At 47.6% G+C, this 20,975-nt stretch overlaps 1 protein-coding gene across 1 annotated transcript; it reads right to left on the reverse strand.

Moving 5' to 3' along the window:
- Positions 1-15,127: 15,127 nt before the first annotated feature.
- On the reverse strand, positions 15,128-16,750 carry LOC135211803 (maestro heat-like repeat-containing protein family member 1). Its single transcript, XM_064245015.1, has 3 exons — positions 16,727-16,750; positions 16,353-16,556; positions 15,128-15,898 (listed from the first exon to the last, which is right to left on the reverse strand). Exons 1-3 carry the CDS (start codon positions 16,748-16,750, stop codon positions 15,128-15,130), a joined length of 999 nt encoding a protein of 332 aa, XP_064101085.1.
- Positions 16,751-20,975: the final 4,225 nt, after the last annotated feature.

The raw sequence follows: 20,975 nt of genomic DNA on the forward strand, positions 1-20,975 counted from the left end.
AGTTTCTTTATCCAAAGCAAAGACTGTCCTCCATTCTGGCAGCATTTTACTTATGGAAAACAGCCAAGTATCATGATGCTTTCAAGAATACATATTCAAACAATGTCGGTGAGCTGCTGGGAATACTTGTCGATTTAAAATACTCGGCAAAATTTAAAATGATATTGTTATGTTACAATAAAGTTTCATACATACTTACCTGGCAGATATATACATAGCTAAGACTCCGTCGTCCCCGACAGAAATTCAAATTTCGCACACTCGCTACAGGTAGGTCAGGTGATCTACCGGCCTGCCCTGGCGGCAGGACTAGGAACCATCCCCGTTTTCTATCATATTTTCTCTCTTCCACCTGTCTCCTGCGGGGAGGCTGGGTGGGCCTTTAATTGTATACATCTGCCAGGTAAGTATGTATGAAACTTTATTGTAACATAACAATATCATTTTCATACAATCAACTTACCTGTCAGATATATACATAGCTGATTGGCACCCTTCGGTGGAGGGTAAGAGACAGCTACTATATGGAATAGAACAGGTAAACAAACACATATGTTGTAGGTATAAATAAAACCTTGGTTCCTACCTGATAGGTGGTAGACTTCGTGGGTGTTTGCCCAGTAGTCTGCATCACCTCAAGAAACTTTAGCGAGATATATGATCTATGGCCAAGAGTTCTTGTGGGTCTGCCGATGGGGTCTTATCCGCTTACTCGGCAGAGCCTGAAAGGATTGTGTCAATGGGTGCTGATCCACTTATATGACAATACCACCTTATGAAGGAGCACACAACCAATCCCGACCACCTGATCCTAACCATATGTTAGAAAACTAAGGATTGTTCCGAGTTATCCCCCGAACTCTTCACAACAACCGTAACTCAAAACCACTACGCACACATACATATTTCTATTACTCATCTAATTAGATATGACAAGATTCTCTTACTGAACAACATAGACGGCCGCCCGTGCTAAACCAAGTCCTCCATTGTTCGAAGAGACTCCAGACCATATCAAAAAGAAAGAAAAGTATATACTTTTTAAGGATTGGTGTCGGCTCCCGTACCCAGAATCGTATCCGCCGATACGAACGGACCCAGAGAAAAATGACAATTTGTCGAAAATTGCATTTTTCCTAACTATACAAACCTGAGGTCCTTTAACAATAGGAAGTAGCTAGCGGCAGCTGGAACGGTCGTAAGCTTCGAACAAGGGGAGGACGGTAGTTAACTGCTTGTCCGATCGTCGCGCGCCGCGCGACTGGGAGGTAAACAAATCACTTTTGCTTTTGGCCCATGCAAAATACGCAGAGTGAGGGGTGGCATGAGGAGGGACTATATGTAAAGGACCTCAGGTTTGTATAGTTAGGGAAAAAATGCAATTTTCGACAAATTGTCATTTGTTCCGATACGTAATACAAACCCTCGGTCCTTTAACAATAGGAAGACTCACTTCTTGGTGGGAGGAATCTGAGTCTTTTGATGAACAGACTGGTGTTCGTCCATCCCTGGAATGCCTCCCTGGTCGTAAGAGCGAGGGAGGGATCCAAGCCTCTGTCCGATTGATCGGGGTGTGCACCGCAGGATCAATGGTCAGACCTCTGGGCCGAGTACTAAGAGAGAGGCAAGCGTATCTCTTTGTACCAGCATTGTAAGGAACTTTTTCCTTTACATGAGCAATGTAAAGTAATGGGTTTGTCTCATGTCGGCATCCACTTTCTCCCCCTTGTTGGAGAAAGTGGTGGATATATACTCCTATCTCTAGTTAAAGAGGTAGGATGGAGCTCTGTTGAATAGCTTACCTGCATCTGACTCCCTTCCAGCAAGGTAACGACCGTATCCCCTCTGCCCACAGGTAGAGGTAGAAAAAGATGGTGAAGAGAAGCCAGTCACTCTCTCATTCACGCATTCATTCTCCCAGTCATACCAGGAATCGATGCTGTTCTGCCTGCTCGGGTGCTGGGTAAGCTTACACAACGTGTTGAGCAGCCACCACAGGTCCCAAGGAAAAAGTATCCAAGGACTTGTGGGCAATATCCCGAAGGTAGAAGGACGTGAAGGTGGTCTGGTTGGCCCAGACACCTGCCTTCAGGACCTGCGCCACGGAGAAGTTCTTACGGAACGCTAAGGAGGTCCGATACCTCTGACTTCGTGGGCTCTCGGTCGGAGCGTACGGATGTCGTCGCTACCATCAGCTTCGTACGCTCTCCTGATCACCTCACGGCAGCAGAAAGAAAGCGTGTTCTTGGAGACTTCTCTTGGTAACCCCAGTGCTAACGAAGAGGCGTCGACCACTCAGGCCTGAGATGTCGAGTTCTCTTCAGATAGCGCCGTAGCGCCTCACAGGACAAAGCAGCATCTCATCCGCATCGTTATCGGTGAAGTCCAGGAGGGAGGGGATCGTGAAAGACTCGAACCTGTCGTCAGGGATCGACGGATTCTGAGTCTTAGCCACGAAGTTCGGGACGAAATCGAGCGTCACAGATCCCCAGCCTCTGGTATGTTTAACATCATAAGAAAGGCCATGTAGTTCCCTACTCTCTTCGCCGATGCCAGGGCCAGCAAGAAGAGGGTCTGAGGGTCAGATCCCTGTCTGACGACTCTCGGAGTGGCTCGAAGGGTCTTCGAGTCAAACTCCTAAGTACGAGAGTCACATCCCACGCAGGGGCCTGAGTTCCCTGGGTGGGCAAGACCTTTCGAAGCTCCTCATTTAGCAAGGAGATCTCGAACGAATTCGAGATGTCCAGTCCCCTCAGTTTTAGGACGAGCGCCAGTGCTGCTCTATATCCTTAACTGTGGGTACTGAGAGGAGCTTCTCTCGGCGAAGAAACACGAGGAAAATCCGCTACCTGCTGAAGAGTGGCTCTGAGAGGAGACAGACCCTGTCTACGACACCAACCACAGAAGACGGCCCACTTCCCCTGGTACACAGCTGCAGAGGACTGTCGGACGTGTCCAGCCATCTCTGTTGCTGCGCTACGAGAAAAGCCTCTCGTTCGCAAGAGATGGTGGATAACAGCCAGCCGTGAAGTTGAAGGGACTGGACTGCTTGGTGGTACCGTTCTACTGTGGCTGGGCTAGAAGGTTGTGCCAAGTGGGTAGCTCTCTCGGTGCGTCCGCAAGAAGAGCAAGCAGGTCCGGATACCAAACGGCCTGAGGCCGTTTGGGAGCCACCAGGATCATTCTGAGATGGGAGTGACCAGCGCTCGACTGATCACTTTCCGAATCAGACAGAAGGGAGGAAAGGCGTAAGCGAAGAGGTTGTCCCAGGGGTGTTGGAGAGCGTCCTCTGCAGCTGCCCATGGGTCCGGCACGGCTGAAAAGAAAACCTGAAGTTTTCTGTTGTCCGGGTGGCGAACAGGTCTACGACCGGTCGCCCCCACAAGGTGAAGAGCCTTTCCGCTACGTCTTGGTGTAGAGACCATTATCGGGTCCCTATCACCTGATCCCGACGGCTGAGCTTGTCTGCTACTACATTCCTCTTGCCTGGAATGTAGCGTGCTGACAGCTCTATCGAGTGAGCCGTGGCCCACTCGTGCACCTGCACCGTCAACTGATGGAGCGGAAGAGACACTAGCCCCCCCACCCCCCTGCTTGTTGACATATGCCACTACGTGGTGTTGTCGCACATCAACACCACTGAGTGTCCCACCAAAGCTGATCTGGAAACTCTTGGAGAGCGTTGAAAAAAAACGCCGCCTTGAGTTTCCAGGGACTTGATGTGAAGGTGCTTTTCGGTGATGGGGTCCCCACACACCTGCAGGTCAGCAAAACTCCTCAGGTGTGCGCATCCCTCGTGGGCGATGCGTCTGAGAAAACAGAAGCATCTCCGGGGGGGGAGTGCGTATGAGCATCCTCTTAAGAGGTTCTTGTCGTCGAGCCACCAGGCTAGGTTCCTGCCTCACCTGTCCGTGATAGCCACGGGAAAGTAAGGAGGATCCTTGGCCTGAGACCAACTCTCCCTTAGCCTCCACTGGAGAGACCGCAGGTGAAGACGACGTGTAGGGGACTAACTTCTCGAGTGACGACAGATGGCCGATCACGACTTGCCATTGCTGTGCTGCCTGTTCCTGCCGAGACAGGAACCGGCCGGCTGCCTCCATGAATTTGCTGATACGCAAGTCTGCGGGAAAGACTTGCCCTGCTACCGTGTCTACAGCATACCCAGGTACTTCATCTTCTGCTTGGGTTCGAGGTCGGACTTCTCGTAGTTTTATCACGATCCCCAGATCGCGACAAAACTTGAGGAGTCGATCTCTGTCCTGTAGCAACTGCGAGCGGGAGCTCGCCAGGACTAGCCAATCGTCGAGATACCTCAGAAGACGTATCCCGTTCGAATGGGCCCAAGCCGACACCAGAGTGAACACTCGCGTGAACACCTGTGGGGCGGTTGAGAGACCGAAACAAAGTGCCCTGAATTGGTACACCGTCCGTCGAAGATGAAGCGGAGGTACTTTCTGGAGGACTGATGGATGGGTATTTGAAATACGCGTCCTTCAAGTCACTGAAAGCATGAAATCGTTCCCCCTGATCGAGTCGAGCACTGAGCGTGCCGACTCCATCGTGAACCGCGTCGTGCGAACGAAGCGGTTCAGGAGAGAGAGGTCTATCACCGGACGCCAGCCCCCGATGCCTTCTCCACTAGGAAGAGGCGGCTGTAAAAGCCCGGTGACTGGTCCTCCACGATTTCTACAGCTCGTTTCGCCAGCATGGTCTTGATCTCCTGTCGAAGAGCGTTGTCCTTTGCTGATCCCCGGACATAGGTCTGTAGATGGACCGGTTTGGAGATGAGGGGGGGGCCGAGACTCGAAGGGTAGTAGATATCCCTCCCGAAGGACGTCTACTATCCAGTTCTCGGCGCCGTAGCGCTGCCAAGTCGCCCAATGGCTCGCTAGGCACCCCCCCACTTCCGGCAGCAGGTGAGGGGGAAACGCCGTCCCTAGCGTTTCCCTCCTCGTTTCGACTTCTTTCCAGCACCTCCTCGGGAAAGGAGGGCTGGGAGGAGGGCTGGTTGCGGCCTCCTCTAGCAGAAGTTGAAACCACAGGAGTCTTCACACGGGGTTTGGACGGTGCAACCGTCTTCGCCGCCGTGGAAGCGCTAGCCAAGCTCTTTGGTTTGGCCGCAGTTACTCGAGATTGCCCAGAAACCTTGAGACTGCCTGGTGGACTAAGCGGTCACTCTCGTCAGTGCGCCGCCGTCCACCGCAGCGTCCACCATCTCTCCAGGAAAGAGAGCTGGGGAACTCCTAAGAGGTCCATTTCGTAGCCCGAGTGCCGCCTCACGCCGGCCCCCTTGGTCCACTCGGGTAAGGACTGCGTCCCTACATCGAAGAACCAAGTTGGCCCACAGGTTAGCAGTCTGATGGGCGAGGTAAGAGATTGCTCTTCCTCCAGACTGGCACAGTCTCCTGAAAGAAGCGTCGTCTTCGAGAGCAGAAACTCCCAGAGCCGGCCGCTACTTTGGATATTTGTGAGGGACCACAAATCCAACCAGGAAACTGCCTGGAATGCTGCCATAGCGGTAGATTCCAGGGCAAGTGCCTCCTGCTGCGAGAACCATAGGTTCTCCGACAGGAGCTGCTGCGGGACACACCTGGAGTCAGCCTCGCTAACTCCGGGTTAACCTGTTTCGGCAGTATCGGGTCTTCCGAAGGCACGTAAAATCGCCTCTGCCGCTGTAGAGGAGGAGGAAGCAGCTTAGAGGACCGTCCGGATTTTAGCGAGTCCTCCCGTCCTGAGACGAGATTCTCCACCTGATCCAGGACCGAGTCCGCAAGCTCCGATCGTGGCAACCCCACCATCATTTTGGGCTCCCTCTTGGGACCCAAAATGATTCGAGCCGGGACGTGGGCTCTGCCGGTGGTGGTAGCGGCGATCCTTCCGCAAGGTCATTATGCAGACGCATCAGCTTAATGACCTCTGCGAAATTCCTCTGTATCTCAGGAGTTACAGCGTCTTGTGAGTAGGACCGTCCAGTCCCCTCCAGCAAGAGCATATCCCTCGATACTCCTCCTTCAGAAGGAGGAACAGCGACAGACCCCTGACGGTCGCCTCCAACTACTTGCGCGTACGTTCTGGTCGGTCCTAAGACCGTGCCTGAGCCGTACGGCGTCATAGCTGGGTCACGAGCGGCGCACCTCTCGTGATCGCTCCTCCCGGTATAGCCCGAGGAGGTTGAAGGTACGGGAGAGGCAGACCTGACGCTCCCCCCTCGCTCGCTGGCAGGACCAGCGTGCGTGGAGGGCTGCTGCTGATCGTCAACCCGCGGTGACGGTCGAGCAGCAGGCCTAGCCTTGCCGCTCGCCTGGGGCGATTGGCTCGGCTGAGAACGTCGAGACCGATCTCTAGCGTCAGGCGAGCTGCCGCTGGTCACCGTCTCCGCCCGTTCCCATCATGGGAGCGGCGGACGGGTGACCTGCTAGCTCTCTGTCGCGTCGAGACCTGCCAGCGTCCTCTCGGCGCGTCAAACCGCTGGTACCAGCCGTGGCTGGTACCGGCGGCCGTGGGGACTCCTTCCTCGCCTCAACCCGTGGCCGGTCAGCGACCGTCACGTCAGCCCGAGCAGCCAGTTGATCGCTGCGAGAGCGTCCACTGGCCTGGCGAGAGCGTGTGCACGACTCTCGCCAGTCTTCTGCTCCGCGCCGCTGTCTTGACGGCGAGCGAGCTCGGGCGTCAAAACTTTGGCTGGACGGTCCTCTTTGGAAGAGCGTCCACTCGGTGCTTCTCGCGAACGAGAAGCGGCCGAGACGGAACCTGGTTTAGCGGCAGAACCGCTAGCACCAGGGTGAGGACGCACCAGCCGAGGCTGGTGCACCTCTGGTCCCCGTCGACTTCTTTCTTTGCAGAAGAAGCGACGGGGCCCCGTTCCGAAGGAACAGGAGGGAGGACCGCAGAAGCGGCTCCCCCAGCTCGCCTGAGCGAAGCCGGGCCCTTAGAAGATCCCGAAGGAGTCTTCTTTAGGGGGGGAGGAGGCAACCTTCTTCTTCTTCGGCTGTTTAGCCTTAGAAGTCGAAGGGAAGGAGAGGCAGCAGACGACGAAGAAGACGACGACGACACCTTCTTTCCTCTTCCTCTTCTTCTTCGCCAGGCTCCGCAGGACAGACGTCAGGTCTTCCATCCAGGAGGGAGCCGGGCAGTTGCCGAAGCAACAGGGCCCGACTGCACCTGTCCGGAAAGACCTAGAACTGTGAAACAGCACCAACCAACAGCAGGAACAACAGGAACAGGTCCGGGAACAGCAGGAACGGCAGGAACATCTGAAAGAGAATGCGCAGGCCCCTGATCTGAAAAGGAAAGAGCAGCTGGGACAGCAACAGGTACGGCAGGCACGGCAGGTACCACAGGAGAGCCAGGCGTCCTGTCGGCAGTTACCGTCATCCTCGGCACTGGCGGCAGGTCCAGGGGTACTCTTTGGGCAGCGGAAGTCCAGGGTGGGGTCGGCAATACAAAGAATCCAGGTGGTGGTGGCACCGTCCTCTTGGCACGGCAGTAATGGGTTTTGTATAGTAGCAGCCGTGGGTGTCACCGACATTATATGAGGCGTATACACCAGATGCGGTGGCATCTCATATGCTGGTGTCGTTACTGTGGTTGTAGTAGTGGTCACCGCACCATGAGTGACCACTGCCGACCCCGCCAACCGCTGAATCAACCCTTGGATGCTGGGCACTCCCTGCAGTCCCAGCGACTCCCACACCTGTCCCAGGTCGTCCTTCGCTGATGGCACACCTGCGGAAGCAACAGTCGGGTTAGATAGAGGGGTTTCCTCACGCCTGGGGGGAGAAGCACCCCCCCCAGAGCGGACGGAAGACCCCGAGTACAGCTGTACGTCCGGGTAGCGGGCGCCCTCATCCACACTCGACGGATCGAGAGAGGAGAGGACTCCGCTACCCCCCCCGCAGGGGAAGGCGCGAAACGTGGGGGCTGGCCGGGGCAGGAAAGAGGACGAAGTGTCCGTTACCAAAGGAGTCACTGGACTTTCCGATGACTTCTTGGGCGGCCTAAGTCTCTTCCTGCCCTCGTACAGCACCCACTGCGCCTCGGACCAATTCATACATATGACACAGGGCTCGTTGCGGGAGCACTCTCGCCCCCGACAACGAGTACAAACCTCGTGAGGGTCCACATCAACAAATGATCTAAAAACCCCCACATCTACGCCCCTCCAGCCCGGGACACCACTCTAGGGCGACTGGAGGGCGCAGTGATATCTCCATTTCTTCCTCACTCATTGCAAGATCAATAAAGAAATGACAAGTACTTACAGTCACTCTGATTTATACAGAAAGAGAGGGCAAAAATACTCAAACTCAAAGCAAACGACAAAGCGGGCAGAGCGATGACGAACACGTCCTTCCACAACACGGCCGAAAGCAAAAGTGGTTTGTTTACCTCCCAGTCGCCGCGCGACGATCGGACAAGCAGTTAACTACCGTTCTCCCCTTGTTTGAAGCTACGACCGTTCCAGCTGCCGCTAGCTACTTCCTATTGTTAAAGGACCGAGGGTTTGTATTACGTATCGGAACAAAACACTTTCTCTATATGTCACACGAACGTCTTTCAAGTAATGAGATGCAAATACTGAGTTGCATCTCCAAAATGTCGTATCTATGCTGTTTTTTAAGCGACATAATTCTTATGAAACGAGAGAGACGTTGCTACTGCTCTCACTTCATGAGCTTTAACTTTCAACAGTCGTAACTGTTCGTCAGAACAGACTTATGCGCGTCTGTATGACGTTCCTCACAAAGAATGCCAGCGCATTCTTGGACATCAGTCTTGTGGGGTCTTTTACCGCGCACCAAAGACCTTGTCTAGAGCCTCCCATCTGATGCTTTCTCTGAATGTAGTAACTTTAAAGCTCTTACAGGGCATAGAGATCTTTCCTGCTTCTCTTCCTACGAGACTCGATATGCCTTTGACTTCGAATGACTTAGGCCAGGGATTCGAGGGATTCTCATTCTTAGCTAAAAACAGGGTCTTAAACGAGCAAATAGCTGAGTCTCCCTTGAAACCTACTTTATCTTGCAGAGCATGTAATTCACTAACTCTCTTTGCCGTAGCTAAAGATAATAGGAATAGGCATTTTCTGGTGATGTCTCGAAAACGAAGCCAGATGAGGAGGCTCAAATCTTTCAGATGAAAAGAAACTTGAGGACCACGTCTAGGTTCCAGTTCGGAGGGACCGGTTCCTTCGACTTTGAAGTCTCAAAGGACCTTATGAGATCGTGGAGATCTTTATATCTGCCAGATCTAATCCTCTATTCCTGAAGACAGCCGAGAGCATACCTTCTGTATCCTCTTTATTGTGGATACAGCTAGATGAGATTGCTCTCTCAGGAAAAGAAGGAAATCAGCAATTTCCGCTATAGAGGTAGTGGAGGAGGACAACTTCTTAGTTCTACACCACCTTCTAAAAACCTCCCACTTCGACTGATATACTTTCGTAGTGGAGGTTCTGCGTGCTCTCGCGATCGCGCTTGCAACTTCGCGAGGAAAACCCTCTCGCTCTGACGAGTCTTTCGATAGTCGAAAGCAGTCAGAGCGAGAGCGGGGAGGTTTTGATGATACCTCTTGAAGTGTGGTGTCTGAGAAGATCCATCCTTCTTGGTAGGGATCTGGAAAGTCTACGATCCACTCTACCACCTCCGTGAACCAATCTTGGGCTGGCCAAAAGGGGGGCTATCAATGTCATCCTCGTCTCTTTGACGCCACAAACTTTTTTAGTACTAGTCCCAGGATTTTGAATGGAGGAAAAGCATAGACGTCTACGCGAGACCAATCTAGCAGGAAGGCGTCCTACCCATAAGAGCTCTTGGATCTTCCACGACCGAGCAAAAGACTGCCCAGCCTTTGGAAATGAATGTTGGCGAAGAAGAAATCCACATGAGGTGTCCCCCACAGCGACCAGAGATCTTGACACAACTCCTCGTGTAGGGTCCACTCTGTATGAAGGACCTGGTTCCTCCTGCTGAGTCTGTCCGCCCTCACATTCTTTACTCCCTGCACGAACCTTGTCAGAAGGGAGATGTTCCTGTGAGACGTCCAAAGCAAAAGGTCTCTCGTCAGTTCGTAAAGGAACGAGGAGTGAGTCCCTCCCTGTTTCGAATGTAGGCAAGTGCGGTGGTGTTGTCCACGTTTACTTGCACTACTTTGTTCGACACAGAGGTTCTAGACTCTTCAAAGCCAGATGCACGGCGAAGAGCTCTTTGCAGTTTATGTGCCAAGTCACCTGCGCTGGTTTTTCCCAGGTGCCTGACACCTCCTTCGAGCCTAATGTTGCTCCCCAACCTTTCTCCGACGCGTCGGAGTACAACACTAGGTCTGGGTTCTGTGTCCTTAGAGAGATCCCTTTGTTCTCTTCCAGAGGGGGCAACCACCATTCCAGGTGAGATCTTATCTCCACTGGAAATGGGAAAGGCGTCCAGCAGTTGTTTCCAGTCCAACTCCAAGACTTCTTGAGGAAGAATTGAAGCGGACGTAAATGAAGTCTTCCTAGCGGGAAAGAACTGTTCGAGCGAGGAAAGGGTCCCTAGCAGGCTCAACCATTCCCTCGCCGACGTATGTTCCTTCCTTAAGAAGAGAGAGACTATCTGCAAACCTTTTGCGATTCTCTCTTGCGAAGGAAATACTCGAAAACCCCGAGAATCCATCCGAATCCCCAGATAGACTAAGTCCTGTCTGGGGGTCAGCTGCGACTTCTCGAGGTTCACAAGCAATCCCAACGCTTTGATCAGATCTAAAGTTAACTTCAGGTCCTCCAAGCACTGTCTCTCTGATCTGGCCCTGATGAGCCAGTCGTCCAGATACAGAGAGATATTTACTCCTTTGAGGTGAAGAAACCTCGCCACATTCTTATCAGGCTTGTGAAGACCTGAGGAGCTGTGGACAGGCCGAAACACAAGGCTCTGAACTGAAAGATCCTTCCCCCCGTCATGAAACGGAGGTACTTCTTCGATGAAGGGTGGATCGGGACGTGAAAGTAGGCGTCCTGGAGATCTAGAGACACCATCCAATCTCCTTGTCGCAATGACGCAAGGACTGAAGCAGAAGTCTCCATCGAGAACTTCTCCTTCCGAACAAATTGTTCAGAGAGCTGACGTCCAGTACTGGTCTCCAGCCTCCCGAGGCTTTCGCAACCAGAAAAAGGCGATTGTAAAACCCCGGGAGTTTTGATCCAGTACTAGTTCTATTGCTCTCTTGTCCCACATTTGTTCCACCATCGATCGAAGAGTATCCCTCAACATAGGATCCTTGTACTTGGCTGTTAGTTCCCGTGGTATTGACCGTAGGGGGAGGAGTGTTCAGGAAAGGGATACGATATCCCTTCCTTATTATAGCCAACGATGACGCGTCTGCGTTTATAAGTGTCCAGGCCTCCACAAATCCCAGAAGCCTGGCACCTACTGGTGCTTGGAGAGAGAAGCTTTCACTTTCCCTTTTTAAAGGGACGAAAGGCAGACCTACCTCTCTTCTCAGGAGCCTTCCTTCTTGCGGGAGGTCTGGAGGTAGGGCCACCTCGAAAGGGCTTGAACCGATGTACTCGGTCCTTTCTTGTCAGTTGTAGAAGCAGGCTTCTTCTTCCTTGCTGACTGCGTCAGAAGGTCCTGAGTCGCCTTCTCAGTTAATGAATGAGCAATGTGTCCTTCACCAACTGAGAAAGGGAAAACAAAAAGGTCAGACAAAGGCGAATTACAGCAGCGCTGCCCTCTGAGCGTGGGAGACTGCCTTGGTTAAAGGCACCATATACCGTCCTCTTCTTTAGAAGAACCTGCTCCAAAACAAAGAGGAGATTTCAAACGAGCCATCCTGCACCGCTTTGTCTATACAAGACAATATGCACAAAAGGGCTTCCGGTTCGATTCCTTCCGAATCATGGGCTTTCTTGGACATCACCCCAAGGGACCAATCTAAGAAGTTGAAAACTTCCAATACATGAAAAGAGTCCCTTGAGGAGATGGTCCAGTTCAGAAATGCCCCACGTAATCCGGGTGCCGAGTTGAGACCTTGTCGACGTGAAGCGTCAACTAAGGTCGAAAAGTCTGCTTCTGACGTAGACGGAAGAGCAATACCCATATTCTCTCCCGTCTGATACCAAATGCCTCTTTTACCAGCTAGTCCTCGCTGGAGGCATGCAGAAGACCGTTCTTACTAAGTCCTTCTTAGACTTCATCAAGAGTCTAAGGATTGTAGAGCCCTCTTCATTGAAATGGTGGGCTTCATTTTGAGAAAAGACGAAGACTTCTTCGTCTTAGCACTCGAAAATAGAGAGCGCGGAGAAGGAGGAGCGGCAGGAGTCAATTCGTCTCCATACTCCTCTAGAAGCAAGGCAGTCAAAACTTTATAGTTCGGACAGTCCTTCCTCTTCCTTGATATTCTTTGTCCGAGTTTACTTCCAACTCGGGATCTAAATGAGTCTCCGTTCCTAACTCTGTACGTTCTTCCTCTGGAGGAGACAAACTCCTAATAGGAGAGGGGCTAAGGGAATGATATTCCTTCCTCTTCCCCGCTTTAATAGCCCTGGAAGGCGCCAAAAGCTCAGGCTTCTCTCCATAAATAGAAGACGCTTCCCGCTTGGATGACGCTTCTCGTCCGCCAAGTGTCCTTGGCTGACGCCTCCCGCTTACTTGGCTGCTGACGTCCGGATGACGCCTCGCGCCTGGAAGACGCTCCGCTCTCAAAAGGCGTCCTAACTGGCGCCAAAATATTGGTTGGAGCTTCATGTCTACCAACAGCTTTCAAAGACGCTTCATGTCTAAAAGACGTCTCACGTCTCTCTGGCGTTACGTATCTTTCGTAAGCTACTGATCTCGCTCTCGACCCCGAAGCTTCTGTAATATGTTTAGAAGCTTCACGTCTGCATGACGCTTCTCGCTTAGCAGGGGAGAGAGGACGAGACTTCTTGATTGGAAGCGCAACGTCCTTCCTACGAGGCGCTAAAACTCCCACCAGAGAGGCCAGTTGTTCTTGTACTGCCATAATAATCTTCCTTGAAGCTTCTCCCACGTCAACTGCATGACACCTTTCGTCATCAATCGGGGGAGAAGTAGGAAAGGGTACTTCTGCGTCCTCGCGGGTGACGCTGACGCCACCTTCGCCCCCCCCTTCTTATAGAAGAGGGAGCGTCGATCTGAGAAACGCTCTGGGCTCGAATCAATTCGGGTTCTTTCAAATGACGTTTCAGAGGCCTCGATAAATCCGACTCCTTCCACCCTCGTTTAGGTGAGGGAGAGGAGAGGATGAGAAAACACTTGAGCAGCCTGCCACGAAACAGAGCTTGCTGAAGGTACGTCTCCCGGACCTTGGGGATTCCCCACGACCTCCTTAAGGCCTTTCGACTTTCCTTCCCCTCTCTGGGGCTTGGGAGCTTGGAAGAGGTCTAGGCCTGGGAGCGTCGCAGGGACGATCAACGCCCCCTCCACAACACTGGAGAACTCAATTCACTGTAATGCTCACTTTCACTAGCCTTACCTTGTAAGTCCGCCATTTTGGACTTCATGTCTCGAATAGTAGCTTTCAGTCTCTTCTCGGCGATTTCCGAGGCCGATTCCGATTCCAAAGTAGCACTTTGTGAATTAGACAACATAGGGAGAATCTAAATCATTAGGATTAGAATAATTATCAAGTAAACAAGGCCTCCAATAGGCCTTGAACTCACACCATTTCAGAGTTCTAACCCTATCCCTCTCTAACTTCTTCAAATAAGAAGTTAAAGTCTTCCATTCTTCTGCATTTAATCCCTCGCATTCATGACAGTATTAGTAGCAGAACACTGAAACCCCCTACATTTTACGACATACAGTGTGAGATCAACCGAAGCTTTCGGTTATCCTCACCCTGCAGCCTACATTCACACACATTCTCACACTCACATTTGAATCAGACATATGAGAAAAATCCAAAAAGCAATTCCAAAAACAGTCCACAGTAGCGAATGCCAAAAACACGATCCAGATACGTCACCAAAAAGCCGAGAAACGATGATCAAAGGATGAAATAAGAATCTAAGTCAGGAGGTAATAGCAACAATGTTGATACCACCGGCGACAGAGAAAATATGATAGAAAACGGGGATGGTTCCTAGTCCTGCCGCCCAGGGCAGGCCGGTAGATCACCTGACCTACCTGTAGCGAGTGGCGCGAAATTTGAATTTCTGTCGGGGACGACGGAGTCTTAGCTATGTATATCTGACAGGTAAGTTGATTGTATGAAAATGAATTTTCATTCCTAAATACAAATATCTTTTGTATTAACATCAAGATACAATCAAGATTAGCTTATCTTTCCATTAGTAAAATGCTGAGAAGTGATTTGTTCTTGCTGTTACAGAGATACTACAGCAATACACATTGAGACTTTTAGTGACAGTGAATACTGAAATATGAAAGATTGTTATACGTACTACTAACAATAATTAACTGCTGAACCAAACTCAAAATTACATATACAATACAATAAATTACCTGATGAGCTGATGGTTCTGCTTCTGCTTTACTGGTCAAATCTTGGAATGTGTTATGAGTTGTTGGAACGATGTTGAGGCCAAGATTCAACCAACTTTGGATGAATGTGTGTGGCCAATCCTTGAAGCAGGTAAGTGCAGCAATTCCTACTGCACCTTCTTTAGGTGTGCAACTGAGAACCAGCAAACGCGAAAGTAAAACAGGAGCTGTCGGAGGGCCAGGGGGTCCTACAAGGAGTGGATTGGCTTCCTCATAAGAAGCGTAATTGTTTGCAAGATGGGCAAGACAGGAGAGTGTGGCTGGAAGGCTAGCTTCATGTTCGGAAAAGCACACAAAACCTTAGCATGAGTGGCCACACAGGGGCTGTGCTGCTTCAACTGTGGTAGATAAGATGTGCAACACACGACGGCAAACTTCAGAAACTGATTCCCCTTCCGGTTCGGCTAATGATGGGCCTCGACTCAGTAATACAGCTCCACCAGCTGAATGATTAAACTAAAAAAAAAAAGTATGTGGGATAAATGGTGCCCCCCCTGTTTGACATGTCAAGTGGTTATTATGGCATAATGCTACAATGACTTGAGTCACACTTTTAACAACTTTACTATTTGGGTCACTAAGGAGAGGAACCAATGCATTAGTTAAACTTGCTACATTTTCTGTACTCAAAGTCTTGCTGTTAATGAGATGTTTTGTGACCACCAGGGCTCCAACAGCTGCATGTGACTAGCATTTTCTAATCGCTGTAAAAGATGAGTCATCACATTTTCTGGGTAATACTTTCCCATAAGTTCATAACAGCGCAATACTTCGTAGTGGTTCTTGACAGTGAATGGTTCAGAGTAATTTGGCACAATACAAACTTGGTTAAACAAAGCACTGAGTAAGTGATCAACATGAAACTTTATGCTTTCAGTCAAATTCTTTTTCAGCATTGCATCTGATATCATGGCTAAGGAAAAAGTAAGGTTGTAAGGAGAGGAAGTTTTCCGGTATAACGAGAGAATCGTTGTCACTACAAGCCCTGCTAACTCTTCCAATTTTTCCTTGGGGAGTAAGTGACTCAAATGCCCCAATGCGACAATTGTGTCATTTTTGACGTTGGCGTTTGAGTTCTTGAGCCAATAGTTGACAAGAGACTCAAAGACTAGAGCACACTCTGGCATATAAGACTCTATAGAGATGTCAGGGTCTGGTTCCTTGTTATCAACAGCTTCCAAAATGGACTCGGCAAACTTGCTAAACATAGTAGCGAGCGCACATTTCAGATTATCTTGCTTCACAGAAGGAATGCAGTGAACAGTAAGTCCCAAGACAGCCTTCAAGTATGGCACTGTTCCTTTCACGTTACCAGCAGCCAGAGCACCGAGACTTTCAGCAACGCTCTGCGTTGGTAAGGTTTCCACCCTGCATCTGGCTATTAAACTTTCCATCACCTATAAAATAAATAGCAAGGTTCATTAACCAATGACATACCACAATGAAACATGGAAGTGAACTTAGTTTCTATGAATTTATATTTATATTCAAAATGTTTGTATCAAACTAAAGGAGAAATTACAAAGGGAGCTAATTAATCAATGATAAAAATTTTTCACAAGGTAAGAATCAGGTGGTAAACAAACAATGTACACTGGTATTAACATCTGACAACTGATTCCCTTCTTGAGGCTTTATTCTCAAATCGATAACTCTTATGCTTTCTGTAAACTGTACTAGACATAACCACGTTATGTACACTCTTACCTTTGTATGCAATTGGAGCCTATTTGATTCCCAGACCCTACTCAGCCCCTCCATTGAGAAATTAAAATAATAATATAAATCAATAACAGAATATATACAATACTTTATAGCCAATGCTGGAAAACAACTAAAAAATTCACTAACAGTGTTGCAGTGAGTCTGCGTGCTCCCCAATGCCACTATAAGTCCCACAGCAGCTTCCTGCAAGTCTGGTGCTACTGACGGTAACGTAAGAAGTTTGATGGCTCCATCTGTCCAGGTATCAATTAACTCCTTGTCGCTCACTTTTTCTCCACATTCTCTGATAATATTTTCTGCAGTATTATACAATATGGACTGAACTTGAACCTAAAATTACAGATAAATAGGGATCAGATATAATATACACATGGAGAAAATTATATGGTCATGCATAATTGTCTATGCGAAAACAACACAGAATTAAGAACCTGAAAAAAAGTATGATGTATAAATAAAGAAAATATAAGACCATGATTATAAGATGTTATATTTCTCACTCTAAACACTAGCCAGCGGACCATTCCAATTCAGTGCATATGCAAATAAGAAAGGTATGTAATAACAACACAATTTCAGTTCCATATTAAGGGTTTCATGGAAAAAGATTTGCATAGTGTACAAATCTTCATGAAAACTAATACATGTATACATGGGTATAAACATTCATGTGAAAGTCAATATATGAAAAAAACAAGCAAGCAACAGAGTGGGTTTATCCATTTCATGATGTCTCAAACATCTGTGTCTACCACTAATTACTGATTACTACCTAACTCTGCCAGGTGTAACAGAGATTCAAAGTCATGGTTTTGCATTTTATACAAAAACCCAAAGTTGATACTTGTGTAGAAACTCAAAACGGTAGCCTTATTTTAGCACACATGAGAAAAGGTATACTGAATAGTACCTACCTTTGGGGCAGTCTGTGGCTAGAAATAAATTTATGTATTGCTGATAAAACCAGTACTGGGTGTTTGTGGCCCAGGGTTATGAGTGAACCGGCTACAGTCTGACGAACTCCTTCGTTGTTGTCCCCAGCACATTCAAGTAATCCCCACACCAGACCTGAAAAACCATACATATATAACCTCTGTAATATTCATGGGGTCTTATTTGTAACATGAAAAATTAATCAAACAGTGAGGCATAACTTTTATAATTAATAAATCTTACAACTACAAGAGTATTAATCTGCTGCTGGGTATTTAACAGGTATAATAACTCTTCAAATAACCTGAAGTAGTAACAAGTAACACATATTGTTATGGGGAGAGGCTGAAATGCATTAACCATTAATTTTGGAAGGAAATGAATATAAATTTATCAAAATCACTTAATCTATTAAAAAAAAAAGATTCTATCATGTACTGCACTCATTCTTCTTAATTGCTGCCACTTGGCACCACTAAATCCCTTCGTATTCAATAGAAACAAAAAACTTAAAACGGCCAGGGAACTCCTGCAGAATTGCACCCCACTATGGAAAAATTGTAACCTAGGCTATAAGATGGCTTGTCAAGATATATACAGCCCCAAGATTTGCTTACTAAGTGCAAAGGTTCAAAAACTCAAGAGATCTTACTAAGTGCAAAGGTTCAAAAACTCAAGAGATCTTAACATTTTATTGAGTGATTAGCTTCATGAGGGGTTTCAGGAGGTAACTTCAATAGCTTTCATTGCTCGTTTGATTTGTCCTTTAAGGTATACCACAGTTTATTGATGAAACTGCGGAATAGGCTAGTAGCACATGCCATATAAAAAAAAAAAAAGAAAAAAACCAAACCATGAATTATGTGAGGTCAGGTAAAGGATTTGGAGGTTGAGGGACATGGGGAGGGGGTCTTGCAAAGCCACAATAAGGTTAGGATTCGACCCTGCACCTCCTAATTTGCTTATGTTAGCCTAGCCTATATGACTTAGGTTACGATGTAGCTTAGGTAAAAGAAAGAATATAAAATTGTGGCAAAGGTCAAGAGCTGGGACCTATGAGGTCATTCAGTGCTTAAAGGAAAACCGAGTAGAATGTTAGAAAAGTGTAACATGAAGAAAACATCGCAGTTGCATTATGAAACAATTAGGGAGGGTGGAAAGTAGGTTAGGTAAGACGGAAGGAAGCGAACATTAATGGAGGTACAGTAAAAGGAATGAAAGCGGTTGCATAGCGGCCTAAGGAAGGGACTTTGCAAAGAACCTTAAGCAATGCCTACAGTGCACTGCAGGAGGTGCACTGACAGCTACTCCCCTACGGGAATATCGAAAGCAATTAGGGTAAACAACCGCGGACGATCCATCGTCATCGCGCTGGTCAGGCCTTATTCACTCGATATTTCATTGGTGAAACAAGAATACAATTACAACTTTAAGCATACCATTCAAAGATTGAAGTTTCGTCAACATAATGTGATATATGAAAGCCCCATACGAACTAAATAAGCATGTGAGCTCTTCGTAAATATGTTTTTAAAGCAGTTTTGAAATCCAATATGGCGGGAATCGTGTGGCTGGCTGTCTAACCACAGACAATCCACCTCTTTCCCAGCACTCATTTGAACAATGTTAGCGTATATATGTAACGTTTATTGATCTTACTCAAGATTGCAGTTGTAATCAGCACAATAAAACAACATTTAGTTGCCTATATTAGTGAAAGTATGAAACTTTTTATTCCCAGGGTCATGGTTTGAACTGAATTAATTTTTACCTTGTAATCGGTGGTTTTATCCTTACTGCCATCACAACTGAAACTCCACAGTGCTCACTTGATTGTAATTATAACACATTTTGGTCTTAATTCACTCCACATTGCACTTGAACCATGTTGCTGTTCCTGGTTCCTAAGCACTCACTCCGCAAACACAGTTACGAACAGCTGACGACTACACTCTATGAGGTGCAAAGCTTTATTCCCGAAATTGTTTACTTTACTCATTATTTAGTTTAACTATACTTCAAATTTTTTATTTAATTCATGTCTATTATCCTTTTTTTGCAACCAAATTAGTAACCCCGAAAAATTACAGATACCTAGCCTATTCTGAAGTATGACAGACAACGGCGAAAAGACTCATTGTTGCCAATCTAGTGGAGCTTCACACATACGCCGATAAAATTGCTGTAATAGTATGTACTATATATACTACAATTGGTAGTAGATACACTAATTTCACTTATTTCCCTGGTTTTGAGTAAGTAAACACATACCAATTGACAACACTGATAAACAAATGAAGAGCGCAAAACGCCGCAAAACACCCTAAAGAATGCCGTAGTCCCTTGAATAAGTACGAATAAGAGCTGGTTAGAGGTCGGGGTTACGATTGTTGTGATGAAAGTGCCCCACTGTCTATGGGTACAAGTGGTGTGCAGATTTAGCACAGAAAATGGGAAGTTTGTTGACACAAGCGACTCCGCAAACATTGAGATGGCATCAATCTTCAAAATATTTGAGTTGTAAGTAGTAATAAAGTAAAAACTTCAAAAGCATTTTGGGGTTGTGGGCACTGCGTTGACCACCCTTTTCATTACCTTCTGTTTAAATCTTAAAATATGGCGTTAATTTCTAACTTTGGAGGAAATACTTACTTTGAAACGAGAGTAGCTACTAGAAGTCTTGAGCTCCTGTTATCACCACCAAGAACTCATGACTGATGACCATCTCCGGTGTCAGGACGTGTTAAAGTACTTTTTCGGAGGGGGCCTAAACATCGGTAGTCGGCGAGTTGGCCAGTCCACTCGGTTGTTTACCCTAGTGGTATATAGGAGTCTAGTGGTAGCTAGGCTATTAGGCTAGTAGGTATAGTATGAGGTTTGACTTACCTCTCTCTTTCTCCTTGGACTGCATTTTCGACTAAATTACGCCACCATAGACGCCGTACGACCGCTGATATCCTGCACTGCACCTTGGACGACGCAAAAAAACTCAATTCCCAACAGTTAAAAGCCCGTTTTATTAAAAGCAATTCATGAAAATCAGGCGAGACGTAAGGTCTGTCCTATGCCAGGTTTCCATTGAAGACCCGGTACCCCAGCCCCCAATTCCAAGTTCCCCCAGTCCCTTTATTTTCAGGCGATTAACGACACGGAAAGATCCTACCATGATCCTCAATTATGAGGGAATGTCACCTCGCGCACCGCCACAAAGTCTGCCTCATGAATAAATCACGGAATTACACCGATTCTAAAAGTCTACTCGAGCACGAAGGAGAACATCCGACTATTGTGTTACATCTGGGGCTGTGTTCGTCTGGCGTCACGTTGGCTTCGATTGCGGTATTGTACAATTTTCTCAAGTTATTTTAGCAATAAAGATTACATAATTAGGAATATTTTTATCTATTTAATTAACTTTCAGATAATTAGGTCTTAAAAAAATTAACTGTCAAACATACCTGACAATTTTATAATAACAGTGAAGTGTTGTTCCAAGGATCGGACGCAAATACACCTGACAAATTGCTACTCATGATATAGGATAAAAGTGATCAATCAGAGGATGTTAATTCTATCTTTATATATCGTATTGTCAAATTTATTTCCCGTATAATAAAATTATCATAGAAGTGATGAGTTTTGTCATGTACATTTATAGTGGCATCACGTACCCGTGGAGACTTCATAATTCCATAACGGTATATGGCAAGATTTAAGATCAATTACGCATATAATACAGGAAACAGGTAGCCTGTGTAATTACATAACGCTCTGTAATTTTGATTAAGCGTTTCCTGAGATATTAAAACAACAGTA

The sequence above is a fragment of the Macrobrachium nipponense genome, chromosome 40 (assembly GCF_015104395.2).
Source record: "Macrobrachium nipponense isolate FS-2020 chromosome 40, ASM1510439v2, whole genome shotgun sequence".
Classification (NCBI taxonomy): Eukaryota; Metazoa; Arthropoda; class Malacostraca; order Decapoda; family Palaemonidae; genus Macrobrachium; species Macrobrachium nipponense.